The sequence below is a fragment of the Thamnophis elegans genome, chromosome 3 (assembly GCF_009769535.1).
Source record: "Thamnophis elegans isolate rThaEle1 chromosome 3, rThaEle1.pri, whole genome shotgun sequence".
NCBI lineage: Eukaryota > Metazoa > Chordata > Lepidosauria > Squamata > Colubridae > Thamnophis > Thamnophis elegans.
This window is the reverse complement of record NC_045543.1, coordinates 38,376,516-38,393,439: the sequence shown is the minus strand read 5'-3', so window position 1 is coordinate 38,393,439 and position 16,924 is coordinate 38,376,516. Positions and strand designations below refer to the sequence as shown.

The window sequence follows — 16,924 nt, the reverse complement described above, 5'->3', positions numbered from 1 at the left end:
TGTGTGTGTGTGTGTATGTGTGTGTGTGTGTATATATATATATATATATATATATATATATATATATAATCAGATAGAACTCAGAACTCAGGCACCCTTAACTACATGAAGAGATGTATTCCAACCAACAGATTCAGTGTGACTCTGAATCAGTGTTTTAGAAAACAGCCAGATTCATTTTTATATGATTTACAGCTGCTTGTTTCCCATTTGAATCAAATTCAATCCCTGAATTAGAAATCCTTGCCTTCTGTTTATAGTAGCTGAGTATCAACAATAATTTGTTTCTACATAAAATATGACAAAGGTAGGCAAATTTGGGATTTTGGATACATTTGACATTTTTTAACTGTTGTGGATTCAAAAATTAGGCCGATTAATAATAACCTGATTCTCTTGTAACAAGAGTAACAAGAAGTTGGAAGTGACACCGCTACTCGCCATCTCTATTTCTGTTCTTGTCTCTTAGAGAAAGAGCAAGGGCTTCTCAGAAACAAGGGATGGGGACAGAGGGAGAGGGAGAAAGAGGGTAGGAACTGAACAAGAGAACAGGACAGGCCCAACATGAGAGTCTGTTATACACAGTACCCCTACCAAAATATCTATACTATAGGCAAAGAACAATAAAACATAGCCATGAACACCAGTAATTAGTGCTGCTTCAATACCACTTTCCCTTTTTTATTCTTTACCTTATTGCTATATCCTTGCTTTTTATGTTTTGCACCTATAGAATATAGCACAGGAATCAAATCTGGAGGGCAATCAGCAAAGTATTCTGTGCAGGTAACAGGTGAATCGTGAATATCCATGGGATAAGGATTTTCAAAAATGGGAAAACTAAGTGAGAAAAACATGTATTAGCATAACCTTTAAAGTCAAAATTACTTAATACATTAATTATTTGAAAAGGAACATATTACTAAGTATGCACACACAGACAGACACAGACACACACACACACAATTTTTTAATAATTCTTGACACAAATGTAGACAGTGAGATAAATATTAAAACTATTTGCATGGACTAATCAAATAGTATTGTGCATTGGTTCCATTTCCTTTCCTTTGTATTAGGAAAAAATGAAAAAAAAGAAGATGTGAAAAGGTTCCCAATAACTCTCCTTCCCATTATATTTTATGAAAAGGTATTTTGAATAAAGACCTTTTTCTAGAATATTTGTGCTTACTTGATGCACTAAACCACCTCCTCTAAAAAAATTATGAGACTTTTGACCTTGTCACCAAGTTATCATAGAGGAAAAAGGAATAATCTTTGATTGCATTTGAATATGGCACAAGGTAGGTTCTTTCCTCTTCTTGCCTTACTTCTTTACGAATAGAAGAGAATATATGTAGCTCAAGGTTGAATGGTAGAGTCCTTGGTGCTCTCTCAGCTTGGTTGTTTCCTTCTAGATTTTCCTGCAAGATGCAGCATGCTGTACAACACTAAATATGCTTCTTATTTTGCTAACAAAACATCTGCAAGCAAACCACCAACCAAATTTAGAGAGCACCAAAAACTCCACAATTGTATTTTAGTGTATAATTATATGAACTGTGTAGTTGAGACATTATTGATCGTTTCCTTCGCAAAGTATTTGCTTTAGGCAAATTGATCACTGATTCCATTAGTGAATCTTTGAAACAGGTGATTCTGAAACAGCTTTTTTTTAAAGGCATGGTGATTAAAATAAGTGAATACAGAAAAATAGGGGAATGGAGAAGCATCTTTTAAAACTATAATCTTTATTAGATAATTTACTAGAATCTATAATTTTGGAAGGATATGTTTAACAAAGAAACAGACAGCTAAGATATCTAAAATATTAATCCTAATATCAATGAATATTGAAGTTGTTTGTTTTGTAAACATTTTGACTTTGGTTTGTCATATGACTTTATATTTCCAAAGAACAAATCTATGCTTCTCTCCCAGGAATTATTGTTAGCACCATATGAAATTATACTTACTGGCTTTGAGTCAGGTCAACAACAATTAGATCTTTTTCCAATAGTACAACAACAGCATAGGGTTCTTGAATTTCTACATACAAATAAAAATATAAACACAAATATTAGTAAATTAGATTATTAAATTAGGACCATATAACCATTGTTCTGAACAAATACAGAATTTATATATAATCCTAATAAAGAATTTTCCAAACACAGCAGTTCAGTTTTAATAGATTATATCATGTTTTCGTGGAACACAGATAGTATTCTGATGGTAGGTTTGGTGTCTCCTCATGGGAGATTAAGCATAAATATTGTTCCAATAAACATGCAGTGTTAATATTATAATACTTCTACATAATTTTTCCCATGTAACCTATTAAACCCTTATGGAAAGACTATTCCAATTTATAGCAAGCATACTGCAGAGGGGGGGGGAATGTACAGAAGTATATTGAGTAACACTTAACTTTTAATTAATGTTATGTGTACCTAAATCTTCTATTTGCCTATTCTTATGGAAAATGCATGATAATCAACTTACACAGAATAGAGTCTGAAATATGCTAAAAACACTGAAAAAAGTTAAATGATAGATTTATTATCTATTTCAGTTTATGACCATGACTGCACAACCCTGCAAATCAGAGCATTCTCAAATTTATTATCCCCTGATGGCAACCAGTATTTTAAAATCTTTCCATTTTTGGTAAGTAATCAGACCCACTATCATCCAAAATGTTGAGAGCAACTCAATCACACAAGAATCTAATCACCGGAATCAAGGCTCAACAATCTCTGGATCAGTTCTTGTGGGCCCTGATGGATGACTTCCAAGAAACACCAACATATTCCTACCATATCCCCATTCATGGTGGAGGGAGTGACCTTGAAACACAAGAATTGTAGTTCCCAACCTTTGAGATAAAAGTTTTGCAGTTTTGCCATGATAACCAGACACTGGGGCATGGGAGTGTTCAAAACACTGCATAGAACATTAAAAGAAGCTTAAGATGGCAGCAGACATCAAGAGTTACATGGCACATTGCAGAAGGGCCAAATCCTATTATCTGAAGCTGTTACAACCCATCTTTACACACACACACCCCCCCATCCCCTACCCATGGCACCCACTCTCTCTGGATTACTGATTTATCCCACGTCAGTGATTACATACTAATTTTGGTGGATCTTTTTACCAAGATGTCTCTTTTCAAACCTTGGAAGGGATTGCCCACTGCCAAAGAAACAGTTCAACTTTGGACCATATTTTTCACCATAGAGGCATGGCATATAGACTAATTTCCAACATGAGCAATCAATGTCAACCCTGGTTTTGGAGAGCACTGTCCCAACTTTTGAATGTTCAAGTAAACAGTCCATCAACCAGCAATGAATGGTGAGATGAAGACTAACCAAATGTCTCTACAGCCAAGATAACTGGCTGTTCTGACCCACCTTTCTCCGTCCAGGAACGAAAGCCAGAACGGACATACCAAAGAATGTTTTAATCAGTCCAAGCTCTCGTTGGCTGCAAGCCCAAAATAAACAAAGAGATAAAAGTCCTATAAACAAACACAGCACTGCAAAACAGGCTTCTTCCAGGAAACTTACTTCTCCAAGTTGGTTTCTCTTGATTTGTGAATGTGAACGAGAACGAGAACGTTGACTCCTGCAACCAGATGTGGCACCAACAGTTCCCTTTATACTCAGGAGAGAATCCCAATGAGCAAAACTGCTCGCAATCATCTCCTGTAAGTACTCAGTTGTTCCTTCAGTCAAGTAACCCTTCGACGGGGTGCATCCTGCAACAACTCACGAGTGTTTCCCTGAACACTCCCTCTGATCCAAGGCTCTGCTGCCACCTGGTGGCCAATCAGTCTCTCCTCGCCCTGCTCAGAGTCGACATCCTGTCCATGGTCCTCCACCTCTTCCAAGGTCGACTCATAAGCCCCCTCGCTGTCAGAGTCTGGCGGCAGCCCCAATGGCTCCTGCCGGGCCACAACAACTGGCCATCACGGCTTCCACTAGCAGAGTTTTCATATAATAACTCTCTCCACATATCAATTATAATAACCCTATTTCAAGCTTTGTCTGAGCTTTACCAGAGAACTCTAAGCAGGAGAGATCTGTCCCAGGAACTGTGGATTTTTTACAAGAAGAAATTGCTGCACAAACTCTATTGAAACAGCAACGAGAACAGGCAAAGTAGTTGTATGAGAAAGCTGAGGATGCCCATTGACAGGAAGGGCCGCTGATAGCTGAAGGAGACAAATTCTGGCTCTCTATCAAGTTTTTGGTCTCAATAAGACCATAAAATAAACTAGACACTAGAATATGAAGTAGAAGAAATACTCAACTCTATAGTATAGGATTTTCTGCTTGAGCAGGGGGTTGAATTAGAAATTTCTTCAAAGACCCTTCCAACTCTGTTATTCTGTATTGCATTCTATATTCTGAGTGAAAGGGCAAAGGTATGCAATATTTAATTTACTAAAAAGACTGCCCAGAAACTGAACTCTCTTGAGAGAATGCAAGATATGTTCTCCTTCTGCGTTACTTTGGCAATTCCACCATTTCCCTGAGAAGCCACAACCGACCAAGCTCCTAGCACACCGTGCTACCTGAGGAATCAGCCTTAACCAACCTCTGCTGGCACTTCCAGAGGCAGGCAGAGCACTTGATTATGCTGGGCCTCTCAATTCTGGCCTTCAAGTCCTGAAGGTAAAGGGGGAAGGACCTACTATGCTTTTCATGTTTTCCAGCAACAACCACTTGACACTATGGTTGTTTCAAAAGGCAGGGAGGAAGATTGCTTAGAAATTGTTTCACTGCCTCCTCTGTGAAGTTCCCATGAGAACTCAAGATTCTGAAGAGCCCATGTAGGAAGGGAAAGGAGTCTCTGAACAAGCCATGGAAGTGGTGAAGGGCAAGTTGGAGAGGAGGGTAATGTAGAGATTAAGAGGCAGAGCCTGGGTCAGAGTCAAGAAAGGAATCAATTTGGTTCCCATATATTATCCAAGTCCACCCCCCTTTAAATTTTATTAACGCTCATCTAGCACCAGTTTAGTGTTGACAGTTAGTTAACTAGATTCTTGTGTATAGGCTTGAGCAATGAACCTTCTTAACGTGAACTTCATGTATGGTCCCAATTCTTCACAGATGATAACACATTGCTGTCAGATTAGTTCTTAAAATTGCAGTAAATCAAATCCACAGAAATTAAGGTTTTTCTTTTTGGACTGATGGATAAATAGTTGGGAAAAAGTCATAGAACTTTGTTTTTATTTATGATAACTGTAGCAACATTATCATATGCAGAAACATGGAAAATCTGGCACAATGGAGGAATGGTAGGTGAAGATGATGAAATTTGCAGAGATGGCTTAATTAGAGAAAAGACAACATCTATATTTGTTGTTGATTGGAAATTCCTTATAGACTTTTTAGATGAAAAAACGAATTTATGATTTATGTTATGATTAGAAAAAAACGGATAACAAAAGAGGGTTTTTGTAACCAAAAAGTATGTAATTTTATATTTGAACTTGTAAACAAAATTAGAAGTTACTTCTTTGTATTTCCTTTCTTTTTTCACTTTTGGCTTTTTATTTGTTTTCTTTGTTTTCTTCTTTCTTTCCTCTATTTTAAATTAATTCTTCTCAGTTTTTGTTTCAAAATACCTAATACAGGTAGTCCTCGAATTACAACCACAATTGAGCCCAAATTTATGTTGCTAAGTGAAACATTTAATTGAATTTTGCCCCATTTTACAACTTTTCTTGCCACAGTTGCTAAGTGAATCACTGCAGTTATTAAGTTAGTAACATGGTTGAATCTGGCTTCCCCATTGACTTCTAAGAAAGTCGCAAAAGGTGATGACGTGATCTTGGGACACTGCAACTGTCAAAGTTGTAACTTTGAATGGTCAAAGTTGTAACTTTGAACGGTCACTAAATGAATTGTTGTAAGTCATGGACTACCTATAATATTAAAAAATACACAGAGCCAGTACCTTAATTGGCTCAACAGAATTTTTATAATTATTGCCAGCTTTTCCATTTTTTATAACCCTTAATCAGCTCCTTCTTGCTTCACTGTTTTCTTTCCTGGCTTTTAAACATCTCATGAAGAGTTTAAAAAAAAAAGTTTAAAACTGTGACAAAATTTCAGTTGGCCTAATAAAAGGATTATGGAATTTTTCATGGCAATGTCATGCAATGTAGTTACTATTCTTCATTTGTTGCGTTATTTATTATTTAAATTTATTACACATACTTACCATTTGGGTATGGAGTTTCACAAAGAGTTAAAAAGTCAACCACAGGGTGATCCATTTCAAGCACTGCAATTGCTTTTCCATGCATGATTGTCAGACCTGGCCTTCGCCAAGGTTTATCATAAGAAAGTCCACCAGAAAAAATGATAAAAGGATCACTATATTAAAAAATAAAATAGTAATAATTATAGTTCACACTTTTTCATTGACTTTGAAATAGCAATTTTTGCACGTTAAGATGAAGAGATTACATCCAAATTGTAATTAAAACTAATAATCTTTCTACTGTTAAGTGATCTTTCTAAAACTCATGAGATCATCACATTTCTCTCTTATATCTGTGATGTTTAAAGTAAATATTTGTGCAGCTTTCACTGTTTCTGTAGCTTTGGCCAACCAAAGCAGTAACACCTAAGTTGCTTGTCCAATCCAGAAGTAATGGCAAATGCTGAAGGAGGTGGGCTCTCTTGTGGTACAGATGATCACTAATGTATATACTGAACTCATGCATCATAAATGCATCGCTCACTTGCTGATGGCAAGAAAGTTCCTTTAAATAGTACCTCCCCCCCCACTAATATCAATAATATACAGCTTATTCAATAAACAAAGGATAAATAAATTACACCTGATTGCAATGTATGAAGTCAGTCTCTATATCCTTCCCTAAAACACTTAAAAGGAACCAAAACCATTTTTCTGGTTTCAGTTTTTCTTACAGATCCTGTACATGCAGAAACGGTCACATTGATTAACAGTGCCATACATGTTCACAGTTGAAGGGGCAGAAAAAAGTGAACCTAATCACATAAGTGGCCTCATTTCAACAGATACAAGGCCCTGTCTCGGGATCATAGCTACCTCCTTAGTGTGATCAAGAAGAGCACCTACCTGTTTTTACAGGTCTTGTATTCTGTTTTAAGAATGGGCTTACAAGATTCAACTTTTTTCCCATCTTGCTGAATCTTACCTGTAAAGGAATTGTTTAGAAAAGACTCATTTATTTTCCTATAATGTCAGTAGATAGAGTTGCTATGGCTGTTCTGAGCAATAACAAACAATTACAAGACTAAAGTGATCATGTTTCCAGGGGCCTGCATGGATTGGAGATGACCCCAGGGATAGAACAAAGAACAACATCCCAATGCACTTCATGAGCTCAGCTGGAGCTATGGCATCGAAAAGAACTGAAACACCTAGGGGATTCAGATGTGGCCTAATGGCTAATCAATAAATTAGTATTAGTAGTAAAATGCCAACCTTTGCCGAATAAGGCAGTGTTAGGCAGCTGGCAAAGAGAGCAAGCTTGCTCCCTAAAAGCACATCTCAGGCAGTGGTAACAATTCATTTTTCTAGACAAGCTTTTCTTTCTGAAGAATTTCTCATTTTTAGTATCATTGCATTCATGATATTTCATGCAGGATTGGCTGTAGACATTTTGGCAGCTTAGGCAAAATCTTATTTCAGTTCTCCTTAGAGTTTGGCTCATCTTCCTATTCTAATGACGAATTTTAAAAAAAGATGCCCTCTTGTTTCTTTCTTTGTTTCTTTGACTTTTGGAGGCTATCCATGGGACAATTTTTTTTCTTAGACATTTTCGCCTTATTTACACAGTAAGTAATTATATCAGTATCCGTTGTCTTCATATGGCAAGAATTCAGAAACATGGAGACATTTTTTCTCAATTGGGTAGACAAGAGGTAAATTAGTCCACACATTAAAAGATTTTCTGGTTTGCCCATCTACCAAGCTGGTCTTTGGCTAATCCAGATAACCTTAGCCCTAAGGCACATTATCCTTTACTGAGATTTTTCCCCTGGTATAGACCTTGTCTTCTATTAGATTTTTGATTCCTGGAGAAAAAGAGAATAGTGAGTCCCCTGACACATTATTCACAACAGGCTAGACTATGAAAAGCAGTTTCAATTAAAAAATCATGAAAACCGTGATAAATAGATCCCAGATTTAAACGCTACAATTCTATCTTGAAATTAGCAAGGTTCATTGCTTAATCAGGGCCAACGCACAAGTGCATTGCTTAGGTCAGAACTTGAATGCTTTAACTGTATCTTACATATACCAGCAACAATGGAGGCATCTTACCATGAGGAATGATTATCTGGAAAGGCCGACGGGGACTTTTTAGATTCCATAGAGTTAAACTGCCATCAGAATGACTGCACATAAATTGCTTCCCTTCATGATGCCATCCAATTGAGTGAATAGCCTAAACAGAACAATAAATCGCAATGAGAACCTTGAGCTCCCAGAAATAATGATATCCTCTTTTCTTTATTGTCGAGAATATATATAATGGTCATGGCTACTGAGACCGTCTCTAGAGAAATCAAATTTATGCAGAATGAATTCACCAAGGTTTAACACCAGGAACATGAAAAGTGATAAATGCTCAGGGTCTAATTAACTTACTAAGCCCCTTGAAGAGCAAGAATACATGATGAAATGGGTAGGAGAAAAAACAAGAGAAGCTTCCTAAAAACTTCCTTCATTCTTTTGGGTTTCTAATTAAATGTGAATACTTTCACCATCCTCTTCCTTATGTTAATGTGATACTTACTCTGATTCTAAGTGGGAAATCAGGGAACAATGGCTTTAAGTAACAGGAAGTTACTAAAAGCCTGGAAGAAAAAATCTAATAGTAAGACCAATTTGATAAAGGAACCAATTTCTCCTTCACTGTTCAAGCAAAAGCTTGATAGCTACCAGTGATAAATTAGATTCTTGTACTCAGTCAACCATCTACAGCCCCTTCATTTTTATTACTTTAGATTAACCAGTGAATTCTAACCTTTCATCTTAAAACTAAATCCCACTGAACTCAGCTGCAGTTAAATATATAAAAAGAAATTTTTAGACGCTAGTTCAATATTTAGTTCTATTCTGCCAAGTGCAGAGAGCAGGGCAGCAGATTTGGTATTTGTGATTAAGGTTAAAGCTTAAAAATCTTTTAAATCACTCAGTAAATGATCATGGAACAAACAAATCCTGGACTCAAATAGTTGGAAGAGATCTAAGAGTTCAAGTCCAATCCACTAGACACTAACATGATTCACTATCCAGTTGATTGAAAACCTCCAGTGAAGAAGCCAGCATGTGGTAATCTTTTCCACTAATGGACAACTCTTACTGTCATCAATTCTTCCTAACATCTAATCTCTATATGTTCAAAGTTTAATGCCATCCATTCTAGGCTTATGCCCTAGGCCAGAGGTCAGCAACCCACGGCTCTGGAGCTGCATGTGGCTCTTTCATCCCTCTGCTGTGGCTCCCTGTTGCTCAAAATATGCATGACAACCACCAATGTGCGACACATGCAAGCACGCGATTTATTGAGCTTTTCTACCCCCCCCCTCCCCGTAGGACAGCTATGAATAAATCCAAGAAAAGAAAAGTTTCAGAACAAAATAGAATGTTTAATTCAACTACATATGCTAGTTATGTGGCCCCTCAGGAAACAGTCAGGTACGGGAAGGGTTTTGTGACTCCTGGTGTTTTCTTTTCTCTTGGAAACGGGTCCAAATGGCTCTTAGAGTATTTAACCCCTGCCCTAGCCACAGGTGGGAATAAGTCTGAATCCTTTGCAGTGTGTTCGCTCTTCAGCTGTTTGAAAACAAATTTCCTATCTCCTGTCAACCCTCCCTCTTAATAATTTGCTGAAATGGCTAAAGACAAATGAATCAACTTGCTTTTTTAAAAAATAGAGTAATGAAGTCTACATCTCTGGTTTAGTTCTGGTTTGGTTTAATATAAAAAAGGCATATTAAAAGCCTTAAATGGCTTGAAAATGTTTTAGTTTTTTTTTTTTATAAAACAAAATTTAAAGAAAATTTCCAGTTTATATCAAATGTGGTCAGTACAATCCTTGGCTCAGTAACCATATTAATATTTTTAATTATACATTTAATGGTTTGATTTCATATAATTTTGTTTTAGAAATCTATAATTGGCCTTTCCAGACCCAAACCTTTCTTTCTTTGGTTATCATTTTTGTATAAGCTGGTATACATTGCAAGTAAAGTGTAGGAATGAAATTGGGAACACACCAATAGAAAAACTGTTGTTGTTGTTGTCGTTGTTGATTAAAATCATGATAACTTGGTGGGCACATACAGTTGAAAACTTAGTAGAAGAGCAGGTTAATATATTGTAGGATTAGTGAATGCAAACTGATAAAGTCTTGGCACATAACACACTAGATTTAACTGTGCTTGAAAAGAATTACAATAATACAATAGCAGAGTTGGAAGGGACCTTGGAGGTCTTCTAGTCCAACCCCCTGCCTAGGCAGGAAACCCTATACCGTTTCAGACAAATGGCTATCCAACATCTTCTTAAAGACTTCCAGTGTTGGGGCATTCACAATTTCTGGAGGCAAGCTGTTCCACTGATTAATTCTTCTAACTGTCAGGAAATTTCTCCTCAGTTCTAAGTTGCTTCTCTCCTTGATTAGTTTCCACCCATTGCTTCTTGTTCTACCCCCAGGTGCCTTGGAAGATCTAGATCAGTAATGGCAAACCTTTTTGGCACCGAGCGCCCAACCTGGAACACTTGTGTGTGTGCGCGTGTGTGCATGTGCACCGGCCAATCTGGTCTTTGGGTTTCCAGCACACTTGCACGCATGAAAACCAGCTGGCCAGCACGCCTGTTCATGCTGGAAACCAGAAGAGCAGCTGGTGATGGCGTGCATGCCCACGGAGAGGGCTTTGTGTGCCGCCTCTGGCACACATCCCATAGGTTCAGCATCATGGATCTAGATGTTGATGTGGCAATACCTGGGGACAATAGAAGACAAAGAATTGGAGAGGATCTTACAGTATCAAGATCTGAAAATCGAAGTTGAAAGATTAGGGGATAAACTGGCAATGGTTGTCTCAGTGGTTATCAGCACACTGAGTGTCATACCTAAAGGCCTTAGTATCTGTGTATTAACAAAATTCAAATCTTAACAAGGAAGGTGTTTTTCTGTATAATTAGGGTGTTCTTATGTTTTGTTGCATAGTCACCCAGATGTTTAGAATAGATTTGGCATTTTTATTCACCTGTTCACAAAGATTTGGATAGGTAAATGTGGATGCTTGATGGTGTTAAAAATATTGTCACAGGATGTGAACTCTTCTAAGTAAAACTAACTTTTGCAATTGACTGATGATTTTTGTTCAAGTGTTCAAGTGGTGCTCCAGATGTTTTGGAATTGCATTCAAAATGCCCATACCCAAAGTATTGGCACTACGTTTGCTTTTTCTTGCCAGTCATTCTACTTTTATTTTCAAGTTTTTGTGTTTTATTATCTTCTCTAGCTTCTTCTTTTCTATTCTGCTATCTCCAGGTATTGTCATGTCCACTATCCAGATTTTTTTGCCTTTCTTATCAACAATTATTAAATCGGGGGTGTTATGTGGCTGGTGCCTATTGGTTTGCATTCTGAAGTCCAAGAGTATTTTAGCTTCTTCGTTTTCTATTACTGGTACTTTCTTTATTTTATGATTCCATCAGTTCTTGTTTGCAGACAAATGGTATTTCTTGTAGATCTTCAATGCACCATTATGCTACTTTGTTAGGCTGTTGTTTGTAGTCAGTCTGTGCATTACTATAGTACATTGCATAATCAGCCAGATGTTCAGATTGAATTTGGCATTTCTATTCACCTACTGAGTACTTTCCAAGGATCTAGGACAGGCAGATGTGGATGTTTGATGGCATGAAAGTATGCAGGAGATAAACTATTCTGAGTAAAGCTGCGTTTTGCAACTGATTCATGGTAAATTTGTTAATATTGACAGTGTTCAAGTAGTGCTCAAGTTGTTTTGGGATTGCTTATTACTCTTAGGTCCTTGGTTAGGACTTGAGTTACAGTATTGGGTTTCTACTAGTTAGAATCTAGGCTGTGAATCTAACTGTAAATTACCCAAACATAATTTATTAAATTTATAAAATTCTGTGAAGAGTATGTTAGAAAGTTGAGATCATTCTGTCCCTGGCAGTCCAAAACCTAGTCAATTCTCCTTTTTTTTAATAGAAAGCAAAAGCTGTTTAAACAGTATGCACAGGCAGTACTAAAGGTTAGAACATATGATAAATAAATATGACAGGCAAAAAGGATGAAATGAGAAAGTCCTATCCACAATGTTAGTGTTCTTCTAGGTAAATCTACTTTAGATTTGAGAAGAATTTCACAATACTGTATTTAACACCCATCTTGAGGTATGTATGTATGTGTATATATAAATACACACACACACACACACATGTTCTAACCTGTTGCCACACCAATTTGCATTACAATAAAATTCATATTAATTTTCAGGTGCTAATGCTTACTGTAAAGAATTAAAAACATTTCATATACAGATTTTTTTAAAATGTTTATCAGACAATTTTAATTAATGTATGGCTTTTTATGTTACCTTCTCTAATGTTCACAACTTTCTATGGAATTTCCTGTATAAACAAATCACAAAATCTGAAGAAGAAACATTTAATAATAGTAATTGTCCTGCTGGTACAATATTCCAGGAAATACGAATTAGGGTGCTTTACCTTAAAAAGGAATGCTAATTTCTTTCTTATCGTCATATTACTGTATATAATAAGAGGATCTGGTTTCACACATTAATGAGCATTAGCTCTAAAGTATGCCTTCTGCCTATTTAAAATCTGAGATAATGTTAAATAAATATTTATTCAATATCTCATTCTTCTTTCAAAGAGCACAGAGCTTAGACATGTGATTATCCAATTTTCTTCTTGAGAAGGCGACTATGACTAGGTTGGAAGCAAATGCCTTGTAGGAACTGGATCTCCTAAAGTAACATGGCAATGTGGTTTTGATAAATTGAATTAGAGGAATATAGCAAGCATAACACAATTATGGCTGATCTTGATTATCTCATGTACATCTGAGCTTTGCACTTTTATTTCTTTTTGCTGCCATCCATTCAGTATGCATCATGTCTGAGACAAATGAAAGACATTAATCATTGTAATATTTTAGAAACCAGAAAACTGTACATACCTTGTGCTTTAAAAAAAAGAAAGAAATAGCTTACCTCATCGTAATATGCTCTTAAATCTGCTCTTTTTGATCTCAAATCCCATAATACTATGGTCCCATTTTCATAACCTATTAATAACTGGAGAAGAGGGAGGGGAAAGAAAACATTATCAAATTAATATGTGTTAAGAATATTTATTGTAAAGCACATGCAGCTAAATGTAACATATGCAATAATATGTCAGGGAATTGCACAGCCAGTGTCCAAATGGAGTCAGAGATGCTGACCCCACCCAGTTTTATATAAATAAATATCTTTACAGTAAACAAGATAGGCAAACAGAAGCATCATCAGGTAAATCAACAGAACAGATAGTACCTTCTTCAACAGTATTCTAATAGAGCAGTACTTAAATATGAGCCAGCAATGTGCTGCAGCTGTCAAAAGCCAATGCAATCCTGGGTTATATCAACAGTGGGACAACATCAAGATCATGAGAAGTGATAGCACTACTCTTTACTGCACTAGTAAGGTCACACTCAGAATACTATGTCAAGTTCTGGTTACCACAATACAAAAAAGATGCTGAGACCCTAGAAAATATGCAGAGAAAAGCAACAAAGATGATAAGAAGACTGGCAGCTAAAGCATATGATCGGCTAAAGGAGTTGGGTATGTTTAGCCTAACACAGAGCAGGCTTAGGAGTGCAAGATAGCTGTCTACCAATACTTGAAGGTTGTCATAGGGAAAAGGGGGTCGATTTATTCCCCAAAGCAACCATGCCCCTCATATTCCCAAACCTTTTCCTTGGCCTGAATCCACTTGCCACTCCATTTCCCACCAGCTTTATTGCCTGGCTGTCTTCCACATTTCCTTCTATTCCTCCCCTCCAATGCTGCCTTTCTCTCCCATCCTTATCTAAGTCTTCTTTCACTTTGCTTTCCATTTCCTCCCTCTGTGTTCTTAAATGCTTCTCCTTCATTGCATCTCTGCCTTTCTGCTTGGCTGTTCCTCTTTTGCATCACCCTGGCACTGTTTCCCCCTCCGCTACCTGATTCTTCCCAGCACATTCTGTCTCTTCAACTTCCTGCAATTCTCATCCAAGCTTTTCCAGACAGCTCACCACTATTCTCCAGCTTCCCTGTGCTGAATTCCCTCTTCCTTTTCTGCTGAAATACTGAAACTTCTCCAGAAGAGGGAGATAATTTGTTTCTTTAGCAAAGCCTTCTCTGCTAATTAGAACAAACTCTGCATCTCCCCTACTTCTGGAACAGATGGGAAAAGCAACATTTGTTGTTGGTAGAGAAGACGATGAAATGATCTTACTGCTGTATTAATGGGCAAAAACTAATGCTTTTTATAATGCTATTATAATTACTAAATATAACAAAAATGTATTACCGTAAACTAAATAAGAATAATGCATAAAAAATAAAGAGATAATAAATAAACTGATATTAAAATAATTAACAGAATAAAAGTGGTGCCACCCTTTGGAATGTGGGTTTTCCCATGCCCCAGCAAATCTATACCTCCCACCCAGATCCCATGACAAAAATAGGATTCTGTAGTGAATATACATGTATGTATGTTTGTATGTATATATGTATGTATGTTCTAATGGCTTTTAGCACACAATTCCCAAACTTAACACACCATCAGATTACGGTCCTCTTAAAATTATTCTAAGTATAAAGATAAATTTAACAAGAAAGGAACTGTCTTTCCACCCCTAACTAACTTAGTGCAGCTGAACAAGTCACTGAACAGTGAAAAGTTCAAAGAGACATATTAATTTGAGGTGTTCAGCTTTGGATTTCTCACAAACAATTTTCTATAAGGATACTTTTCTTATATTATATATTTATATTCTTGCAGGTTCACTTCTAGTGTTTCTCTACTGGTGTTCCAGACAACATTTCCTCCTTTCCATGTTCTTGGATTGGTGAATAGCAAGTGGTGTCTTGGGAATGATTGTATCAAGACCCGGAGACTGGGGAGGCAACTGAGAGAACTGCTGGCCAGATTTTTAGGAAACTCCTCACATACTCTCCAAGGTTTCTTGGGAGCCCTCAGATCATCAAAACAGATTTCCCAGTCTCAACTGGATTAGGAAGTGGTCAAAGCCCACCTTTGTAATTTAACTGCAAAGAAGCTCTCATATTGTGTAATTTCACAATTATAATTTGAAGAATAAAAATTTGTAGACAGAAAAATCACGAGATCCACAGATGTATTTTAAAAAACTATATTTCAGCCATGTAAGAAATGTCACTCCATATTCATAAACATTGTAGCTTTCAGTTCTTCTGAAAGTTTGCTAGACGTCTTTTTCCTTGAAGTCTATTAAATCTTTTAAAAAGCCCACCAAAATGGGTCCGCAATTAAAGGAACCTTCCTCATAACACATTTTCAATCAAGCAGGTTATCTAGTGAATATCATTTGATGACTGAAAATCTCTAGAAATTAGCTAGGTAGCAATCTTTGTCCGCTGAACCTATGTTTACTCTCAGCAATCAATCTAACTAGCCACCTGCGTAAGGAACATAAAAGTCATTATATCTAGGAGAAGGCATTTCGAAATGAATCCTAGAAGGCAATGACAAAGCTTCCCAGACTCCGTGATTAGGAAGGCATATAAATCCTGTAATAGCACACAACTTTTTAGTGGTTTGTTCAGATCTAAATTGGCAAAGATGCTTCAAAACTTTCAAGGCTCCTCATTCTTCCAGTTTAGGTATCTATCATGAAAATGACATAGTCTGGTTCTTAGTTTAATAAGTCTTTGATAGGGAGTATTCTGGTCCACCATTTTAGCTAAGCTTTAGAAAGGATTGTGAATACAGGATATTGATTAGACAAAACATTCATTTGTAAATCCAGGAGATACCCAGATTTTTTCTCAAGTTTAGAATTTGAATAGTGATTTAAATATGAACAGATACTTAATTATTACAACAGTTTTCAAATGCTTTTATGGATACTTTGTATGGAGAATTCAAGATATCTTGAATGGCTTAGCTGAACAGATGGTTTTTAGTCGGTGGTAATGAAGCAGTTTCTGGTGTGGCCTTGGACTCCTGGTGCCAGCTTGGCTTGCCAAGTTTAGGCATCCAGCTGGTAGAAAAGATAGGGGGAAAAAAGAAGCCTGTTTTGTTTGAAAAATCAGTTAGTTGACTTTTTTCATGTTAATTTTCTCATCAGCTTCTACTGCTACAGAATTCAGGGATTCCCAAAATATATATCTACTTAAACAAGTAGTTTTCTTTCAGATGTTTTGCCTTTGTTTTTCATTAGTTATGAAGCGGAAACAAATTATTTTTATTAGTTATGGAGCCAAAGATTTATCTACCAAGGAAGACTCTGATCTTCCTTCTTAATTGGGCTGGCATTCTTGGACTATCTCCAGGGTGGCCCAGAGGCCAGTTTACTTTTCTCTGGAAGACTACTGGAGGCTGTCTTTCTGACTTTGGAGAGGCAGCATCTCTGATCTGATTGACATTTTGCTCTTAAGGGGAGGGGGAATAAAAATTTAAATCAATATTTATATTGAAGCATATTATAATATTTTATTCATCAATTAAACAGCATTGCATCAAGCAAAACAAAATAAACTGATTGAAAATACATAATTGTCAATGTATAATGAACCAACAGCCTACTTACAAA

The 16,924-nt window shown here is 36.6% G+C and overlaps 1 protein-coding gene across 1 annotated transcript in view; it reads right to left on the bottom strand.

Annotated features, from left to right (window-relative positions):
- STXBP5L (syntaxin binding protein 5 like) overlaps positions 1–16,924 on the bottom strand; it is an 82,050-nt gene that overhangs the window by 42,365 nt on the left and 22,761 nt on the right. Inside the window, exons 7-12 of the mRNA XM_032214634.1 lie at positions 13,308–13,391; positions 8,344–8,467; positions 7,132–7,210; positions 6,244–6,398; positions 1,977–2,049; positions 693–840 (exon numbers count right to left, since the gene is read on the bottom strand). Of these exons, the coding sequence (XP_032070525.1) occupies positions 693–840; positions 1,977–2,049; positions 6,244–6,398; positions 7,132–7,210; positions 8,344–8,467; positions 13,308–13,391 (663 nt within the window). The remainder of the gene's footprint in view (positions 1–692; positions 841–1,976; positions 2,050–6,243; positions 6,399–7,131; positions 7,211–8,343; positions 8,468–13,307; positions 13,392–16,924) is intronic.